This window comes from Loxodonta africana, chromosome 16 (assembly GCF_030014295.1).
Source record: "Loxodonta africana isolate mLoxAfr1 chromosome 16, mLoxAfr1.hap2, whole genome shotgun sequence".
NCBI classification, from domain to species: Eukaryota; Metazoa; Chordata; class Mammalia; order Proboscidea; family Elephantidae; genus Loxodonta; species Loxodonta africana.
Window position 1 is genome coordinate 27579874 of NC_087357.1, and position 19838 is coordinate 27599711.

The 19838-nt window shown below is 40.3% G+C and overlaps 1 protein-coding gene across 4 annotated transcripts in view; it reads left to right on the forward strand.

The window, feature by feature from the left end:
• Positions 1-19838, forward strand: part of SORCS1 (sortilin related VPS10 domain containing receptor 1) — a 579047-nt gene that overhangs the window by 413315 nt on the left and 145894 nt on the right. For all 4 annotated transcript variants that reach the window (XM_064269343.1, XM_003409127.3, XM_003409128.3 and 1 more), the window contains exon 6: positions 12735-12799. In XM_064269343.1, the coding sequence (XP_064125413.1) occupies positions 12735-12799 (65 nt within the window). The remainder of the gene's footprint in view (positions 1-12734; positions 12800-19838) is intronic.

Consider the following 19838-nt stretch of genomic DNA (forward strand, 5'->3'; position numbering starts at 1 on the left):
AACATAAAATAATGTAACATAGTATAACAGAAAATAATGTAATATAGTATAATACAATGCAATATAATAGTGTGATCCCAATTATGGAAAAAAAAATACCCATAAAAACCAAAAATGTACTAAAGGATCAATGACAAAATGTTAAAATTGGTTATTGCCAAATAAAAGGATTATGTGTAATTTTTCTTCTTCTTTTTATACTTTGGTAAACTTTTTACTGTATTTTAAATGAATCTATATTAAATTTATGGAGCCCTGGTGGCACAGTGGTTACAAGCTTACTAACCAAAAGGTCAGCAGTTGAAATCCACCAGTAGCTCCTTGGAAATCCTATGGGGCAATTCTCTTCTGTCTTATAGGGCTAGTATGAGTCGGAATTGACTTGAAGACAACTGGTTTGGTTTTGTTTATATTACATTTACAGTTATGTAAAAAATAGTATTATTTAAATAAATTATACCGCGTATAAGGAGCCCCTAGTGGTGCAGTGGTTAGGCACTTGGTTACTAACTAGGAGGTCGATGGCTTGAACCCACCAGCCACTATGTGGGAGAAAGATGTGGCAGCCTGCTTCCATAAAGATTTACAACCTTGGAAGCTCTATGTGGCAGTTCTCCTCTGTCCTGTAAGGGTCACTATGAATCAGAATCAACTCAACAGCAATGGGTTTTGATACACCAAGTGTAATAATAAAGCAGTTAACCTTATCTCCTGGGGTGGGGGTGGGCTGGGGATTGGTGGGGGAATAACATAAACAGGAAACCAAAAGCACAACCATGACTGGCTCAAAGCGGAAAGGTACTGTGAGTACTGTGCAATAGTCACGAGACTCAAATCTCTTCTCTTCTTCCTCTTTTCCTCCTCCTTATGTCTCCTACCCCCCGTCTGCCCTTCTCATTCTCCCTCATTCCATCTTTCCCTCCCTTGCTGGCCTCTCTTCCCCTCTCCCCATTCCCTGCCTACCTTCCAGTCTACATTTCTTTCTTCTCCTCTCCTCATCTTTCCTCCCCGTGGCTCTCTCTTCCCCTTTTTCTGCCTCACTGATACTTTTTCAGCAATAACTTTAAGAACTTGCATCCGTAGTGGAGTACTGATTAAAAACAATAAATTAGAGGGTGTGTTTTTCATTTCCGTCATCACACTGGATTCCTTGGCCAAGCTGTTGATATAAGTTTAAAGACAAACTGGCACAGCCTTCAGAGTATTTTCACAGAATAGTATTCCTCTCTTTGCCCAGTTCCAAATCCCTTCACACCTTGTCCTCAGAACTCCAGAAATTCTTTGTAAATAAACAAGGCAGTAGAGAGAACAGCTGCTGTTTGACACCCCAGGATTTTTTGTCTCTGCAGTGAAGATGAATCTAATTTCTTCATGTATTTCTTCATATATCTAACCCGGTTCTCTGCTCTTCTTGCTTCCCCGTGACCATTACTGAATCACCTTCCTTCTCAAAAGAAGGTCTTGTGAGCAGTGGCCTCTTAGGAGGACATTTTTTCAGAAGTGCCAAAGCCTAGCAATAAAGCAAGGCTGACTAAGTATGGAGGAATTATTAGAAAGGCGGTTATCCTAACCAGCCTGTCATTAGGCCCATCCCACCCTAATCCCCAACACACATAACCCTTGCAGAATGTCAAAATGTTTTCCCATCCTTCTTTCCTGCTTTGTAAGTGTAGGGTATACACATTATCTTTTGAGTTAACATTGTCTTTCCTGAGTCAAGAAGAAAAAAAAGTTTATCTATGTGTTTATTCATGTATTCATTCATTTATTCATTCATGAGAAGGATCACTGTGGCAAGGCAGGGTAACCTAGTTAGAAGTCCCAACCTTGCTACAATTTGAGTGGTGTCACTTGGACAAGACATTTGCTCTCTGGAGGCTTTAGTTTCCTTAACTGTGGTAGGAGGGCTTTGGTAGATAATCTCTGAGTTTTCATCTCCAAAGGATTCCTTTATTCATACAGTAGCAGTAGCTGTGTATATTCTTCCTTTTACTCCTCACAACAGACTCATTATGAAGTACTATGATTTACTATGATTATCATCGCTTTTACAGATGGGGCATGGAGCCTTAGAGAAATTAGAAAGCCTAGGTTCAAATCTGATTGTACCTTTTATTAGCAGTATACTCAGACAAGTAAATTGCTCTCAGCACTAATACTGCCTTTCTTTTATCTCATCATTATTTTTCCAGAGTTTGTGTCACATGTGAATTTTCTAGACACACAATGTGCATCCTTATCCAAGTGGCTGATAAGGATGACGAGCAGCACACTGACAAGGGCACAGCCTCAGAGTCCTTGGTGACATCAATCCCACACTTTCTAGACTGGCATCAGACGGCGATCAACACCATAACACAGCAGTCATGTTGATGCAGTTAAACCTCTTATATTTAATTTTTTTCCCCGCAAGTCTTTCGAAAGATATTTTTATCACATCAAAGAGGGATTATATGTCTGTATTTATTTGCAATTTCCCTGACTTCCCTATTGAAGTATAAGCTTCATGGGGAGTAGAAATTTTTTCTGTTTTATTCACTTATAACCCCCAGTGCCTAGAAATATAGTGGGCACATTGTAGGCATTTGATAACTGTTCTGTTGAATTAAATTATTTATTCATTAGTTAAAAAAATTTGAGTATCAACCACCTGCCGTGCCTGATCCTACGTGTTAAGGATACCTCAGGTATTGTCAATCTGGAGTAGCAGCCTCCATGGTGAGTTACTTGCGTGAATTGAGGTGTGAGAAAATGATATTAGAACTTCTATTTTTTTCTCCTATTTTAGTTTCTATTTTATGTATATTTTCTGAAGTTAATATATAAGTGCTCTAGTGCATTTCTGTAACTTATAACTAACAGACTATCATTTACTCAAGGTGATTTTTTTTTTTTTTTTCCTTGCTTGAGCTGTTCAAACGAAAACATTGGGTCACTGTTCCCAGCATTCTCTTGTGGGATATAATTTCCCTGAGTCAGATCTTCTCCAGCAACAAAATGCTCAGGTTTTTGAACCTCATATTTAAACTCATATTTGCTTGGCCCTGCAAAAGACCTCTTTAAAGTGTTAAAAAGCAAAGATGTCAGTTTGAGGACTAAGGTGCACCTGACCCAAGCCATGGTAGCCATGGTATTTTCAGTCATCTCGTATGCATGTGATGGACTGAAGAAGAATTGATGCTTTTGAATTATGGTGTTGGCAAAGAACATTGAATATAACGTGAACTGCCAACTCAGACCCTCCAGTCCCCAGCAGGATCTCCACACTGACCGTAGGCCTTTCACTCTGACACCAACGCGCACACACTCCTCATGGTTGTCTTTAGCATTGTTTTGCTGGCCACAACTTTTTCACAGCTTTAGCCTTCCTGCCACTCAAAATGGGATGCTGGCAGTGCTGTTGGTGTTCCAGATTGTGAGATGCTTCCAGGTCTCCTCCCCATGCAAAACTCACTCAGCCTTTCTCTTTACCTCTTTGTGATCTAGACACATTGACTATGTCCCCTCTTATAGTTTGCTTCCCAGAATGAAGAAGTTATTTTTAACACTACAGATTCATTAATATTAATTACAAGAGTAATAAGTAAATACATCTTAATTATAAAAATTCAAAAATTACTAAGAAAGGATAAGGCTCTCTTGGGCCCACAATCCAGAACTCTTCTCAGAGGCGACTACTATTTTGAATCTTGTATGTGCTTTTTTGTTCCCCCTCCATTTATATACGTTTTTGCTTTGGGTCCGTCAATAGACAATGGTTAAATAAATCTGGTATTTCCATTTAATATGCAATAAAACAGACCTTAACATTTTTTAAAAACTTTATGTCCTGTCACGGAATCACCTGGGACACATATTATTGAGTGATATGAACAAATTTCTAAAAATACATACAGTATGATACCTTTAGAAGGCACCCTGGTGGTTCAGTGGTTAAGCACTCGGCAGCTAACTAAAATGTTGGTGGTTTGAACCCACCAGCTGCTCTGTGGAAGAAAGATGTGGCTCTCTGCTTCCGTGAAGATTTACAGCCTTAGAGACCCTGTGGGGCAGTTCTACTCTGTTCTAAAGGGTTGCTATGAGTCAAAATCAACTCCATTGCAGTGGGGTTGGGATACCTTTAATATTTAAAAAGACAAAAAAAGAAACCTTATTTTAAAGTATTGTAAGGTCATACTTTACCTCAACCCCAAACTCCCTGGTCATTTTAAATATGTGTCTCTTTATCCCACTGGCACATTTGTGGAAAAAGTAAACTCATTAAATTAGAAAAATGGAAAGTGGGGAAGGGAAGAGTAAACTGTGGCAGAATGGTTTGCCTTAACCTATTTAGAGCTGGTCATTTTGATGTCTCAAGGGACACATTGTTTGTTTCTAAGCATTGCTATTTCTACTGTCAGCTTTATTTCTACCAAGCAGTTTGTGCAACAAAGATCCTTACTTCCTCCCATCCTCCTGAACTTTATCTGTTCTTTCATTCTGGGTCAAACACCTCCCTCATCACTGTGCTCCCCTACACACACACACATGCACACACACACACACCAAGTAAGCAGTAGGGCTACACAGACACACACACACACACCAAGTAAGCAGTAGGGCTTCTGGCCGGGGGTGTAAGGTTGACTAAATGTAGAATCTGGTGGGCTTAGGAGACCCTGGTGGCGCAGTGGTTAAGAGCTACAGCTGCTAACCAAGAGGTCAGCAGTTCAAATCTGCCAGGAGCTCCTTGGAAACTCTATGGGGTAGTTTTACTCTGCCCTATAGGGTCTCTATGAGTTGAAATAGACTCAACAGCAGTGCATTTGGGTTTTTTTTTTTTTTTTGGTGGGCTTAAGGATGCTGGATATGCCAGTTTTCACTGGGCCATTGTGCTTTGAGGGGCTTAAGCATCATTTTTTCTTGGTCTGTCTGTCTTTCTGTTGGTCTATATATCATCTGTGTATTTGTCAATTATAGTAGAACCTTTGGTTCTGGGAAAGCAGTGGGCCAGTGTGGGGGCCTGAAGAACAGAAGCACAAAGCAGCTTTGTTTCTTAAGCTTGAAGGAGGTGAAAATGATGTCTTTTGGCTGCCTTTTATTTTGTTTAGCCCATTTCTCCTGAATGGGCAGGAGATGAGAATTCAGGGTAAGCTGCTTTGCTCAATAATAAAAATTGTGGCTTTGGCCAGGGCTTTTTGGAAATGTTTCTCTTGAGAGCCTAATTTTGGTGGTAGGAGAGAGGCAAGCCCTTGACTATAAAAGAAGAAATGAAGGTACCCAGCTGCCAGCACCTGCCAGGTACTTTGTTTTTTCTCTGGGTAGCAAACAGGACTACTTGCTTCTGTGGGTCTGTGGGAACATGAATGCTTCATCTGAAACAAAGAGAAAGACAAGTGTCTCCATCCATCAGCCCCTGTTCCTCTGTAGATCCTGCCTCATTCCTCCATTTGCCATTAACTTGCAATTCTAAATGCGAATAAATAGGTGCTATCCTGTCACGGTGTTTATTTTTTGAATTCTTGCTCTGTGGTTATCTAACATCAGCATTTATAAACTGCTATAAACGCAGACAAAATGCCAGAAGAATGATAAACTACCAACATTGCTGAGTTTCTCTCTAAGAAATGTCTACAGAAGCTGCATTTGGCTGGTTGTATTTCAGAAGGCTGACGTTGTACGACTAACATCACCACCAGTGCACTGCATCAGGGTGTGATTTCTTTATTTGTATTCGTGACTTTGGTAATCCTTAGATTTTATTCCACAATGGCTCCTAAATGTGAACACCAGCTTAAGATCCTGGAAGCAAAGAAGCATGAGGCTGTAGGAGCTTTGTTGTGCTTTTATCAACAGAGTTGATAAAAGCATGGCCTGTGGGCCTTGACCTCATACCTTCCTTAAAACCAAAAACCAAACCCACTGCCCTCAAGTTGATTCTGACTCATACCTTCCTTAGATAGGCATAAAAACCAAAAAAAAAAAAAAAAAAAACTCACTGCCGTCAAGTCAATTCCAACTCACAGTGACCCTTTAGGACAGAGTAAAACTGCCCCATAGAGTTTCCAAGGAGCACCTGGTGGATCTGAACTGCTGACCTTTTGGTTAGCTTAGGAGTCATAGTTCTTAACCACTACACCACCAGGGTTTCCTAGATAGACATGTTGTTGTTAGGTGCCGTCGAGTCGGTTCCAACTCATAGCGACCCTACGCACAGCAGAACGAAACACTGCCCGGTCCTGAGCCATCCTTAGAATCATTGTTATGCTTGAGCTCATTGTTGCAGCCACTGTGTCAATCCACCTCGTTGAGGGTCTCCCTCTTTTCTGCTGACCCTTTACTCTGGCAAGCATGATGTCCTTCTCCAAGGACTGATCCCTCCTGACAACATGTCCAAAGTATGTAAGACGCAGTCTCGTCATTCTTGCCTCTAAGGAGCGTTCTGGCTGTACTTCTAAGACAGATTTGTTCGTTCTTTTGGCAGTCCATGGTATATTCAATATTCTTCGCCAACACCACAATTCAAAGGCATCAGTTCTTCTTCGGTCTTCCTTATTCACTGTCCAGCTTTCACATGCGTATGATCCAGTTGAAAATACCATGGCTTGGGTCAGGCGAACCTTAGTCTTCAGGGAGACATCTTTGCTTTTCCACACTTTGAAGAGGTCCTTTGCAGCAGATTTACCCAGTGCAATATGTCTTTTGATTTCTTGACTGCCGCTTCCATGGCTGTTGATTGTGGATCCAAGTAAGATGAAATCCTTGACAACTTCAATCTTTTCTCCGTTTATCACGATGTTGCTCATTGGTCCAGTTGTGAGTATAGACATAGATGGTGTTAACAATAAGGAAAATGAGACCCAGTTTGACACAGTGATTAACCCCCGCTTTAAAGCCCCCCTTTGTGACCAACTCATTTGTTAACCACAATTATCTAATGCAAAGAATGTAGTTTAGGTAGTTTTCCTTGCTGCCTGAGAGATAACCCTTGGAATTCTCTGAATAATTGAGGTACCTTTTATCATTTTAAAGTCTCCAACCAGTCCAGAGACCACCTAGTAACCTGATGCTAGCTGATCTCATTAAGGGTAGGGAGGGCGTGATTCAGTTGTGTTAAGATTAGCCAATAGTTGATTTTCTTTTCTACTTCCTCCTCTTCTCTCTAAAAGCTTCATTTTAACCAGCCTACATTGAGTCATTTGGTTTTTTGTTTGTTTGTTCATTTTTTTCTTTTAGAAATAGAATTGTCTCCTTATATGCGTATAGAATAACTGCTGGAATAAACCCTATGCTTTAATTTCTTTGTGTTTTGATTATTTTTTTAACAATGGAAACTGAAGTTCTTCTTTTCAACTGTTTATAAACTGTGACACTTGAATTTCTTCAGTGACATCCTATAGCTCTTAAGATCAAATCCAAATGCCTTAGCATGATGCACAAGGTGCTTCATGATCGGACCTCTTCCTCTATTACTGCCCCACTCTACAAATATTAGATCCAGCCTATTGACTTACTAGTAGATGCTATATGGGCCATCCTCTCTCTGACCTAGAACCTTTTTACCTACCATCCCCTCTAAATGGAATGATTTTCCACTCCTCTGTCCATCAGTCATATTATTGCATATCCTTGAAGATTCAATCCAATTACTCTAAAGCCTTCCCAGGCTGCCTTTCTGTTCCCCAGGGTCTCTTCCTTTAAGTGAAAAGTCATCCCTCCTATGTCTTCAAAGAGCATCTTGAATTTTAGGGCCCTTGTTTCATTGGATTGCTTTCTCTTTAGTAGCTCTAAAGCTCTTAAGGGCAGGGCATATATGGTCTTGTTCGTAACACATGGTGGGGGTTTGAAATGTTTAATTGAATAAATAACACATTTATTTATTCAGATAGTTCATCTCTGGGCCCTTGACTCTTTTTCTTGTTTGTTGACTTATAATAATAATTTGTTTTGATAAATCGTTTGTATTAGTTGAATACCCATTACATCCCAAGAAGTTTTTATTACCAACATTAATTTTAATTTTGGGGGTGATTAATAATATTTGCCACGTATCTCCTGAAATGAGGAGGAGGAAGAGGAGAAAAAAGTCAGCTGCATTTTCTGGCCCTTGTACAACAGAAATTTGCTAGCTGCTTTAACATATATATTTTAGGAATGTTAAGTGACTTGCCAAATGTCACACATAGAGGTGAATTAATAAATGCTGATGCAGCTGGCTTATGTGCTTCTCCTTTATCCAAAAGAATTCAGTAGACATTTACTGAACATACACACATAGCATTCGTGGTGCCTGCACGGAGATAAAGAGAGGTTCTAGCTTGTCAATCCATAAAGAAGATAGACAAGTGAGTCACCAATTGCAAAATGGCCTAATTTATGCTGTGCAAAAGTATGTGTATGGTTTTGGAAGAGCGTCTGAAGAGAAAACCAGCTTAGCTAAGTGGCATCCTTACTGGAAAACCTATTTTCAACTTCAGTCTTTTACAACTGAGCCATAGATGATATACTAAGAAGGCAGAAGAGAAGGTGAGAGGGAATTCTTGGCAGAGACACTAGTATTTGCAAGGCATTAAGACTTCTCTTCCCTTCTATGAAATTCAGTTCAATAATGGAATTTATTTTCTCAGCTAGACTTAAAAGTGATATAAAGATAACAATATATCCACCTATTTATTGCCTTTCCTATAAGTAAAGGACCCCACACCAGAATTTCTCATCTCATAATAAGAGATTCTTTCGAGACCCAGATATGACTAACCCAATATATTAGGTAGAATGGTAAGTGTTGACCAGTGTAAACATGTTATCTATGTATTTACTGGGGAAACATACTTCTTTATGCTTTGGCAAGCACAGAGAATTCAGTGATAAAAGACAGCCCCTTCCTTCTGGGAGCCCAATCTAGTGAGAGAAACGTCTTTGCATAGAGATCCAGAAGACCTTGATAAGAACCATGACAGGGATGTGAATAGGGTAGTATAGAAACATAAAGCAAAGATACCCAACCTCCTGTGCTTAATACCAGAAGTCAGATTTGGTTCCATATTTGGATAGAGATTCTTAAAGTTGGTCTTGGTATGTCATTCTGCAAATAAGGCCATTAAGAGAACATTTTGGATTCAGTTCTAAATGCTGTTTCTCTTTACTTCTAACACAGTAGTTGGTATTAATGCACATGAAAATCACTTAAATCTGTATTTCCTACTAAAATGTAAGCATATAAATGGGCTGGAGTAATGATGCCATGTGGATCTGCTGCCATGATGTGCTTCCCAAGGTGTCTGGTCAATGACAGGACCGTTAAAACCAGCACCTCTGCAGACAGACATTTAACATTGTTTGGCTTCAGCTCTTAACCATACACCAGTGCCACAAAGTGAAAGCAGCAATAATTCTTTACAATCTGCAACTGCCAGAAGTATTACTAGACCAAGAAAAAGAATGAGCACATCAGCAAACAAATTTTCTGGGAAATATAAGGCTTTCAATTTAATATTTAAAATTAATTTTTGTTGTTCTTGTTTTACAATATATGGAAACGATTTTAGACAGGGACCAGGAAATTGGTTAGCCATAGAGTATCTTGTAAAAACAAAGAACTGTTTGACCCTTGCCTCTTTAAGGAGCCCTGGTGGTACAATGATTAAGCGCTTGACTGCTTAGTGAAAGGTTGGTGGTTCGAACACACTGGAGTGTCTGTGGGAGAAAGATGTGGCAGCCTGCTTCCGTAAAAAAGATTACAGCCTAGGAAACTTTAGGAGGCATTCTGCTCTGTCGTATAGGGTCACTATGAGTCAGAATCGACGGGACAGGATACAACAAGGAAAAAAATGTCTCTTGAAACAAGAGCTCTTGCCATTAGAAGTAATCAAAGATCTTAAAAGACAACTGCTATGTCGATTTGGGGCTATGAGCACACAGAAAGATGCATCTGGACCCAGGGTCATTATTTTACCTTCCACTGACATTAACCATAAACCATGCTGAAGAGGTACACAAGCTAGTTGTTACCATTGTGTTTCTGGGAGGCCAGCCTTCTACTGGAAATAAAAGGTCTGAGCCATTTCCCGGAAGACACTCTGAGCAACAGGCCAGACAGGCAGTTGAACAGCATGTAACTACCCATTAATACTTTGAGATAATTAGTTAGCTGCTGAACGTTCTATTTTGAGGCTTGTCAGGCAGCACTTTTTTTTCTTAATGCCCGTAACTGTGATATTGACAGGAGAATCACCTCTGAATCCAGTCTGGCACCACTTTGGTGTGGGAAGGTATAAATAATTATTTTTGTGTTTTGCCCAATGTGAAAGCAAGCGACCCCTCCCCCAGGTGTAGTATGCACACACCCACCCACCCACACACACCTTCACAAAGACTCATCAAACTGGGGACTACTGGAGGAGCTTTGTCTTCAACTCTTCATATTCCTATCATGGTTCCTGGCATATCATAGACAGAATAAATGTTGAAAGAAAGAAACAAAAAGAGAAGGAAGTAAGAAAGGAAGGAAAGCATGAAAGCCTGGAAGTTCTTTGAAATAAGTAAATTAAGCATTTTCCTAGGAGCGTTCATTCCTAGAGCTCTTTGTATTCGAACTTGATTTCCCAAGTCTAAGAGTTTGGAGCCTGCTGGCTTAGTCTCTTTTTGTCTTCAGATAAGAAGTCTCCTTAAGGCCCTATTATCACTGTCAGTAAGTATTTTACGTGGTTGATATATGGCCTGAAATTCAGAGTCTACCCTCAGAACATTAAATCCTGCTTTCTTCTCCTCCAAGCAAGAAGGAATCTCCTAAAAAGGGTTTTATAATTTCTCCAAATAGAAAAAAAAAAAACCCAAAACCGAAACCCATTGTCATTGAGTCGATTCTGACTCATAGCAACCCTATAGGACAGAGTAGAACTGCCTCATAGGGTTTCCAGGGAGCACCTGGTAAGTACACAGGGACATGAATTTAGTCACCGGAGTCTGCTTGAATACAGGCAGACAGTGACACTCCCACCATCATTTATTTAAGTACTTTAGCAACTGCTAGTCCAGGGATGAAAGAGCTCCACCTTCCCACATCTTTGTTGGTAGGAAGAGAGCGTTTTACCTAGTATAAATGGGCAATACTTAACAGAGGAAATGACTTTTAAGTTGTTTCTTAACATAGGCGTAAAAGAGGATTAGGTAAAGCTAGAGAAGAGCATTTCAAGCCGAAGACACAGCTTGCAGAGACTTACAGACCGGTGAGAAAATGCATATAGCACTTTTGAGAAATAGCAAAATTTTCCATGTGACTGAGACATAGGCTCTAGTGGCAGTGGCAGGAGATTAGGCAGGAAAAGCACAAAGGAGCCTGTCATTGTAGGGTCTTGGCTACCACACTAAGTCCTGAAGGTGATGAGCATTTTTAACATCTGTGTATTCTAGCATAGATTTGATGGCTGTGCAGAATGGCTCGGGCAGGCAAAGGGACAAGTTTGGAGGCATAATGACTATTTTCCATATAGAAATGGATCCAATTAAATGAGAGTTGTGCAAATCCTGATGAAGTAAAAACAAACAAACAAAAAAAAAGTACAGTTGGTCCGAGTTCAATTAATCTTGCTGTATAAAAATCCTGGAAATAGAGTTTGATTGCCCATGATATTTGTGTAACAGAATAATTATTTTCTGTTTATTGTGGCTCACTGCAAGATTACACTAAATAATATGTGACTCCAACGCAATTTAAAGGGGATTTGTTTTATTTACACAAAAGGCACACATCGTGAAATGAGACATACCTACATTTTCCCCCTCTCTGTTTCACCGAAACAGAGAATGGCCGCTCGGTGCTGTATTTACTGATATACTGGTTGTATCACATGGTTTGCTATGGGTTAGTAGTGGGCGGTTCTGCAACTACCAAACGGAAAAGTTAATTAGATCAATCTGCTCTGTAAATTACTGCTCAGGTCACCCAGCTAAGCAACATGCCTGGCACCTGCCTGATAAGTCTTGAAAGTGAAATATACTGTCTACGATTGTTGCAGGAGGCCACAAAAGTGACAGGTACGACTTATTTGCAAGACTGAGGTAATTGCACACAATAGTCTTGCCCGAGTTATGCCTGACCATCATCAAAAAAAGATTTCGATGTCATTTTTGTTTGAAGTGTAAATCTTATTGTTACACTACATAAATAAATAAATACAGTGGGTATATTCCAAGGTTGTGGTTTTAGAATTCTGTGGACACGGGAGCAAAATGTAGAACAGAATTCAAATTCATGAAAGAAGACCAGGCTTACTGGTCTGACAGAGACTGGAGGAACCCTTGAAGCTATGGCCCCTGGACACTCTGCTAACCCAGAGCTGAAGCCATTCTCGAAGCTCACTTTTCAGATGAAGATTAGATAGGCCTATAAAACAAAAAATGACACACGTGAGAAACGTGCTTCTTAGTTCAGTCAAATACATGAGACCAAATGGGTTACTCCTGTCCAAAAGCAAGACGAGAAGACTGGAAGGGACAGCAACTGAATGAATGGACACAGGGAACCTAGGGTGGAAAGGAGGGGACATGCTGTCACATTGTGGGAAATGCAACCAATGTCACAAAACGATACGTGTATAAATTTTTGAATGAGAAATTAATATGAGCTGTAAACTTTCACCTAAAGCGCAATAAAAAATAAAAATAACTCCAGACCAAAAAAAATAAAGAATCCCATGGATGTTAATAGTTCATGGGCGCATAAACATTCCTTTTTGTGTTTCTCCATTTTTTAGGTCTGTGATGGGGTCGCACAAGGAACCAGACCTTGTACACCTTGAGGCCAGAACCGTGGATGGCCGTAAGTAAATCACCTGTACCAGGATTTCATGGTAATATCGGGTCTATCCATCTGATGTGAACCAAGTTTGTGTTTGGGGCAATCACAGTGGCAATAATCTAAATTGTTTGGGCATGAAGACTTTTTCCTATCCTCAACAATTCAGAATGGTCTTAATGATGTCTATAGTTTGATTTAAGCTAAATACATGCACACACACACACAAACGGTCCTCATTCATGGCTTCTGTATTTGCAAATTTGGTTACTTGTTAAAATGTATTTATAAGTGCAAAATCAATACTTATACAGCACTTTGACGGCCGTTAGTGGACCTGTGCATGCATGAGCAGCAAAAAATTAGATGCCTGGTATGCACATTCCCAACTCAGTTGGTGAGTTTGAGCAAGGCTGGTCCTGTATTCACTAATTCAGTGTTTGCAGAGAGTTTTATAGACTATAACTATCGCAAAGAGTGAGAGCTGACCATGTGTGTTTAGATCCTGATGACATCCAATCAAGGTGTTTTTCATTCCGGATAAAGACAGAATTTCAAAATCCCTGATTCCTGAAGAGTTTTATTGTTGTTGGTATTGCTCTTGTTTTGTTTGAGTTTGGTTTTTCAGTCTCCTTACTTTATCAGATAGCATCGGGGCATTGCCTCAGTGTCGTGTTTGGGGTTTCACAAAATACTTTGAAAGAACAGGAGAAAAGGGTACCCTCCTGTGTGTCTTCTGTTGTAAGCAGCAGGAGGGGAAGGTCAGTTGAGTCACTTTCTTGACCCTTGGTCTTTGGTAGTTCTTGACAGTCTTAGGTGGGCTACAATGAAGGCCTAGATATCATGGAGATTGTGACTTTAGATACATGATATAGAGGAAAGTAAGTCCCAGATCCAGAATTCAGACCCACATCTGATCGACTCAGCAGCCCACTTGCTGATCTTTGGACCTTGAAAAAGCGACTTCAACTCTTGACACCTGAGTTTCTTCATTTGTTAATTAAATAAATAAATAAATAATAATTAATATAGTAGCTCACATTTACTGTTCCAGCATTGTGATCAGCACTTTATGTACATTATTCCTCATGACTGCTTTGTAGGCTGTTATTCCCATGCAGATGAGGAAACCAAGGCGAAGATATAAGCAACAGGTTTAAAGGTTACCTGGTAAATAAGTAGAGGGCAATGTCTACCTCACAAGGTCCATCCACATGGGGATTAGATAAACTAATGCGTTTTAAACACTGCATACAGTGCCTGACCTGTAAAATATTTAAACAATGACAATGTAAGTTTCCTTTTCCTTCTTTGATCGCGAGAATCCTCAGAAGGGCTAGGCAGCTAGGAGGTACAATTAGACCTAAGAGAGGGCATTACAGAGAGAGGTAAAAGAAAATGAGAAAAGGGGAAAGCAAATGGAAGAAGGCATGAAGGGGACAAAAGACAAGGAAGAAGAAAGAGATTCAAGTGTAGCGGAAAGGAAGAGAATGGACTGCCCACAATCACCATAGAGCAGTGAGGCTGTTGTTGGCTACCCAGTGCTGAACCAGAGCCGGAGAGTGTAACCGAATTCCTGAGACATCCCTGTTGTCACAGTATCCTTTGCAATTCAAAAACATCACTACAGCTTGTATCTCTGCACATGCTCTCAGCTCTCCTGAATGCAAAGGCAAGCACATAGCTGCACTTACCAGCTTAAAGCCAAAAAAAAAGCAGGTCATGCCTGTAACCCAGATACTCCAGAAACCCCATATACTCCATCACCGCACACACCTTGAGGTTTTTTATCTCTAGGGATTTTACTTCACCTTTGGGGAATGAATATATTCTTTGGCACAGTCAGTGGGGACAGATCAGGGTTCAAGCTGACCATCACCTTCCTCCTGTGTAAACCCGGGCCTGGCTGCCAGCTCTTGGCTGACACAGAATAAGCTCAACAGTTTAGTGCCTTTCTCCCACATCTTCCATAGGGTCTCTCTGGCACTATCCCTTCCGTGGCCCTGGAGAAGATGATGTTATCTTGGATTCCAACAGCCAGAACAGTCTTTTCCTAGAGGCAAAAGTAATCCTATCACCTGTTTAAAACTTATGTGTACTTCCCATTGCTTTGATGATAAGGACATAAAGTCTCACCTTGCCCTATACCTCCAGCATAATCTGTTGCCTGCCTGTTCCTTTAGCCTAATCTCATTATCTCTTCTCCTCACTCCTTGCCTGCAGGCCATTGGGCTTCCCTTCACCTCTTAGAACATGCAGAGTTCTGTGTCCTGCTGCAAGACTCAGATACCTGCTGTTTCCTCAGCCTGGAATACCCTTCCTTCTTCCCCCTTCCCTGGACAATTTAGTGAAATTAATCACTGTAGGGAAACCCTGGTGGCGTAGTGGTTAAGCACTACGGTTGCTAACAAAAGGTTTGCAGTTTGAATCTACCAGGTGCTCTTTGGAAACTCTATGGGGCAGTTCTACTCTGTTCTATAGGGTTGCTAAGAGTTGGAATTGACGGCGATGGGTTTGGTTTTTTTTTTTGGTAATCATTGTAGATTAGTCAGACCTCAGGTTAAGCATCAATTTCTTAGGGAAGAATTTCTTGAACCCCCAATCCATATTAGTTTTGTTTGTTTGGTTGCTATTATTGAACTCTGTTATTTTACTTTATTGCACTCATCTCAGTTTAAAATTATACATCCAGTTTGCATAATTATTTGATTGCAACTTTTTTTTTTTTTTAACCTTACCTCCAGGCCAGTCTGTAAGTTCTATGAGAGTAGGGAGCATGTCTATCTTTGTTCCATATTCTATCTCTAGCACATGCCACAGTGTCCACGTGTAGGTGGAGGTTAATAAATATTTACTGAATGAATGACGATGTATTTGACCATCATCAGAGTCACCAGCTGGCTACCTAACCTCACTTATCAGGTGGCCTAAACATTTTAGAACAGGGTATCTCGAACTTTAATGTGCCTTTGAGCCACCTAGGGATCTTGTTAAGATGTGGATTCAATAGGAGGCTGAGATTCTGCATTCCAAACAAGCCCCAGGTGGTACCGATGCTGCTGTCCAGTGGAAGACACTGGGTACAAGGTCCCACAAGCGAAAACTAATAAAAGAGCTTTAAGGTATGTCTCCCATGACTACACCTCTTGTTTAGAAAGCTCTGAGTAGAGTTGGTGGCATCCTAGATTGCTTTCATTTTCCAGCTTTGGGGGACAATGCTGCTTTCTAGCTTGTGACATCTGATGAATGTATTCCCATATCCTAAAACCCACAAGGCCATCGCTGTCCTCAATGTGCACGTGTTCTTACACATAGGATCGTTCCAGTGCTCCTCAAAGGCATGGAGGTTGGTAGTGCCAAACTGTCATCTCAGGCTCGGCTTTCACAAGGCATGAAATATATCAGTTCCAATTTTTTTTATTTCATTTTACTTTTTGCAAAGGCAGCATCTTCAGAAAGTATCCAAGGATGAAAATTCAATAAAGAGATTTAATTTGAAAAGTTATCCCTGCCAAAACAAAACAGAAAAAAACAAAACAAAAAAAAAACTACCAGTTGAAATAAAGGAGCTGAGCATAACGCCTGACCTGAGTGTAAAAGATGTAGTATCTATCTCTTTCTCCCTCTCCCTCTTTGTCTTTCTCTCTCCAGAAAGTCAGCAACCATGGCTCCAGGTGAAAGAAAGAGAGAGAGGAGGAGGGAGAGAAAGAGCAGTGAGGTCAGAATAGCAAGGTGTCAGCAAATGTAGCTGGCAAGGTTTGAGAGTGTATTTATCAAAATCAGGCTCCAGCCTGGTCAGTTGCTCCAAGAATTCCAGTATCTATATAAAATCTCTGTCTCTCTCTTCCCTGATTGACATCCTCCTCTTGTTTCTCTATCCCTTCTTTACTATTTACTAGAAAATTTAAAAACATGGACCTGATTGCTTATATTCTAAGTAATACATCTCATAGGGAAACCCTGGGGTGTGGTTAAGTGCTACAGCTGCTAACCAAAAGGTCGGCAGTTTGAATCCACCAAGCGCTCCCTGGAAACTCTGTGGAGCAGTTCTACTCTGTCCTATAGAGTTGCTATGAGTCGGAACCGATCGATGGCAATGGGTTGGTTGAGCCATACCTCATACAGTTTGTGTTAAAATAAAATCTTTTACTTTGAACAAGAAAATTTTTCTGAGTTTAATGTGTTCAGGAACTTTGCAGCCAAGACACTGAGGCATTAGACCCAGAAAAATATCTCTGACTTGTGTGGTTGGCTCATGCCCAGGAGGTGGGTTGCAAGTGCTTATTTGAGCTTGTTATTCAGAATTCAGTTTTAGTCTCATTTCAGATGCACCTAGATACATTTCACAATGAATTTGTTTCAATTGAAGTCCCCATATCTGGGGGAAGAGGAGCTCTGGAAAGCTTTTGTTCTATGAGGACCCATGACTGGTACAGGCATTTCTTGAAAACTGTTCTCTGAAATGTGGATGTCTTGTAGTTTACAACTGTGACAGCAATGTTATCCTTTCTTGTACACTTCTCTGCCTTGGGAGGCTCGCAAAAGAGAGGAACCTCAATTACAATCAGTCACAGCGAGTATTATTGGAAAATTCTGAACATATTTATTGGATGTGGCACTTGTTATTGGCCCCTGCATTCAACCGAGGACAAATTGACAGGTCCTGATGCATGCACCTGTCTGTCTGTGTGTGTGTGTGTGTGTGTGCGTTGTATGTACACAATATATTTAAGCTGCAGATCATAGTAAAAGGAATCCTACATTCTACTGATTGACCTAACATAGGTGCATTTATGTATATGTGTGTGTAGTAGATATGTAGAGAAAATGTTGACCAAGCTGTTGGATTGAAGTTTCGTGAAAAGCTGTATCTTATTTACTCTTGGTTCTATGTCCAAAACACAGCTCAGAGCCTGACACATTTAATGTTAGTTGAACCAGTAAATGTGTGTGTGCATAGTATGGGTATATCTTCTTAAAGAGAGGTCTTTTACCATATGCTTTGTGAGTTCTATAGGGCTTATGATGAGCTCAAGAATCTTAATAAACTCCAGAAATTGCGAGTCAGATACTATATGGGTGTAATTTTGGAAGAAATGAACAGCCATAATTTTATTAGAATTCTTAACTTGGCAATTACACATGGATGTATATATTTATGCTCATCTGTAAACAGGTATCTCATCAGAGAACTGGCAGTGCCTACCCTGGCCATTATTGCTTCTCCCATTTACTTGTGAAATGAATGGCCCAGCCGATGACCTGAATGTTCTGTACTGGTGGCGATCCATGCCAGCACGGACAGGGACAGGGGACAATTACTGGGCTCAGTGTCTATTTGCATGAGTAAACAACCTTGCATCAAGTTTCCCAAGGTCTAATATCCTTCGTTGGTAAAATATAACCTTGGCTCTTTAACCAACTGTGAAAATGCCCAAAACTCTTTGTGGAATGAACCTCATGCTAGCATTTTACAAGGTAGAAAAACAAAACAAAAAGACACTGCCACAACTTCATATAAGTGTTCATCCCACTAATTCTGTCTTTGGTGAGATCTGAAAGCCTCCTTTTTACTTCTCACCTCCAGCCCTCCAATCCGTTTTCCAGAATAAAAGGCTGTGTATCAATGCCTAGATAGAGCCAGCTCTGCTGAAATATTCTAGGAATGTGATAGAGCCCTCAGTTCTCAAAAATCCTCAACATTTTGTCCACGGGGTGTTTCAGTTTTTACTGTGAACATAGATTATTTTATACTGACAAATATAACAACAACAATAAAAAAGTGTAAACAGTATCAGGTGAGAAGTAAAATTCACTTCCTGACTTTCATTTTATTCCTAAGAAATAATATATTTTTTAATATTTCTGTTGTAGTCAGTCTTCCAGAAATTGTTTAGGCTTATACAGTTGAATATGTCCGCATATACAAATACATACACATACACATAAAAACAAAAGATCATGCTGTAATACTGTTATGCAGGATATAGTGTTGGTGAAAAATAGTAAGTTAAAAATCTCTCCAAATCAACCACATTTAAATTTAGCCATTTCTTGGCTAATCACTACATAGAATCCATTGTAGAGTCAGCTGTAATGTAGTTAATTGCTATTTTATTAATAGGTGTATAGCTGATTGGCTGTTTCAAACTGCACTGATGCTACGCATATGAAAACCCATTGCCATCAAGTCGATTCTGACTTATCGTGACCCTTTATACATATATTTATTTGGTTAGTGTTATGGATTGAATTGTGTCCCCCAATAAAAAGCGTTGTCAATCTTAATCCTTACACCTGTGAATGCAATCCCGTTTGGAAATAGGGTTTCTTTGCTATGTTAATGAGCCTGTAACGGTATAAAATGTGTCTTTAGCCAGTCACTTTTGAGATATAAAAAGAGCAGATTAGGCACAGAAGAAGGAGCCCTGGCGGTACAATGGTTAAGCACTCAGCTACTAGCCAGAAAAGGTTGGCTGTTCAAACTCACCCAATGGCTCTGTGGGAGACAAAACCTGGTGACCTATATCCGATAAAGATTACAGCCTAGAAAACCCCATCGGGCAGTTCTACTCCATCACATTGCGGGGGAGGGGTTCACTATAAGTCAAAATTGACTCAACAGCACCTAACAATAGGCACAGAAGGGAAAGATAACACACCACAAGAAGATCGCTATCTTAGTTATCTAACCCAGTGCTGTCCAGTCGATTCCGACTCATGGCGACCCTATAGACAGAGTAGAACTGCCCCATAGAGTTTCCAAGGAGCGCCTGATGGATTCAAACTGCCAACCATTTGGTTAGCAGCCGTAGCACTTAACCACTACACCACCAGGGTTTCCTCTTAGTTATGTAGTGCAGCTATAACAGAAATACCACAAGTGGATGGCTTTAATAAAGAGAAATTTATTTTTTCACAGTCTAGTAGGCTAGAAGTCCAAATTCAGGGCATCAGCTCTAGGGGAAGGCTTTTTCCCTCTGTCAGCTCTGGAGGAAGGTCCTTGTCATCAGTCTTCCCCTGGACTAGGAGCTTTTCCACTCAGAAACCCCAGGTCCAAAGG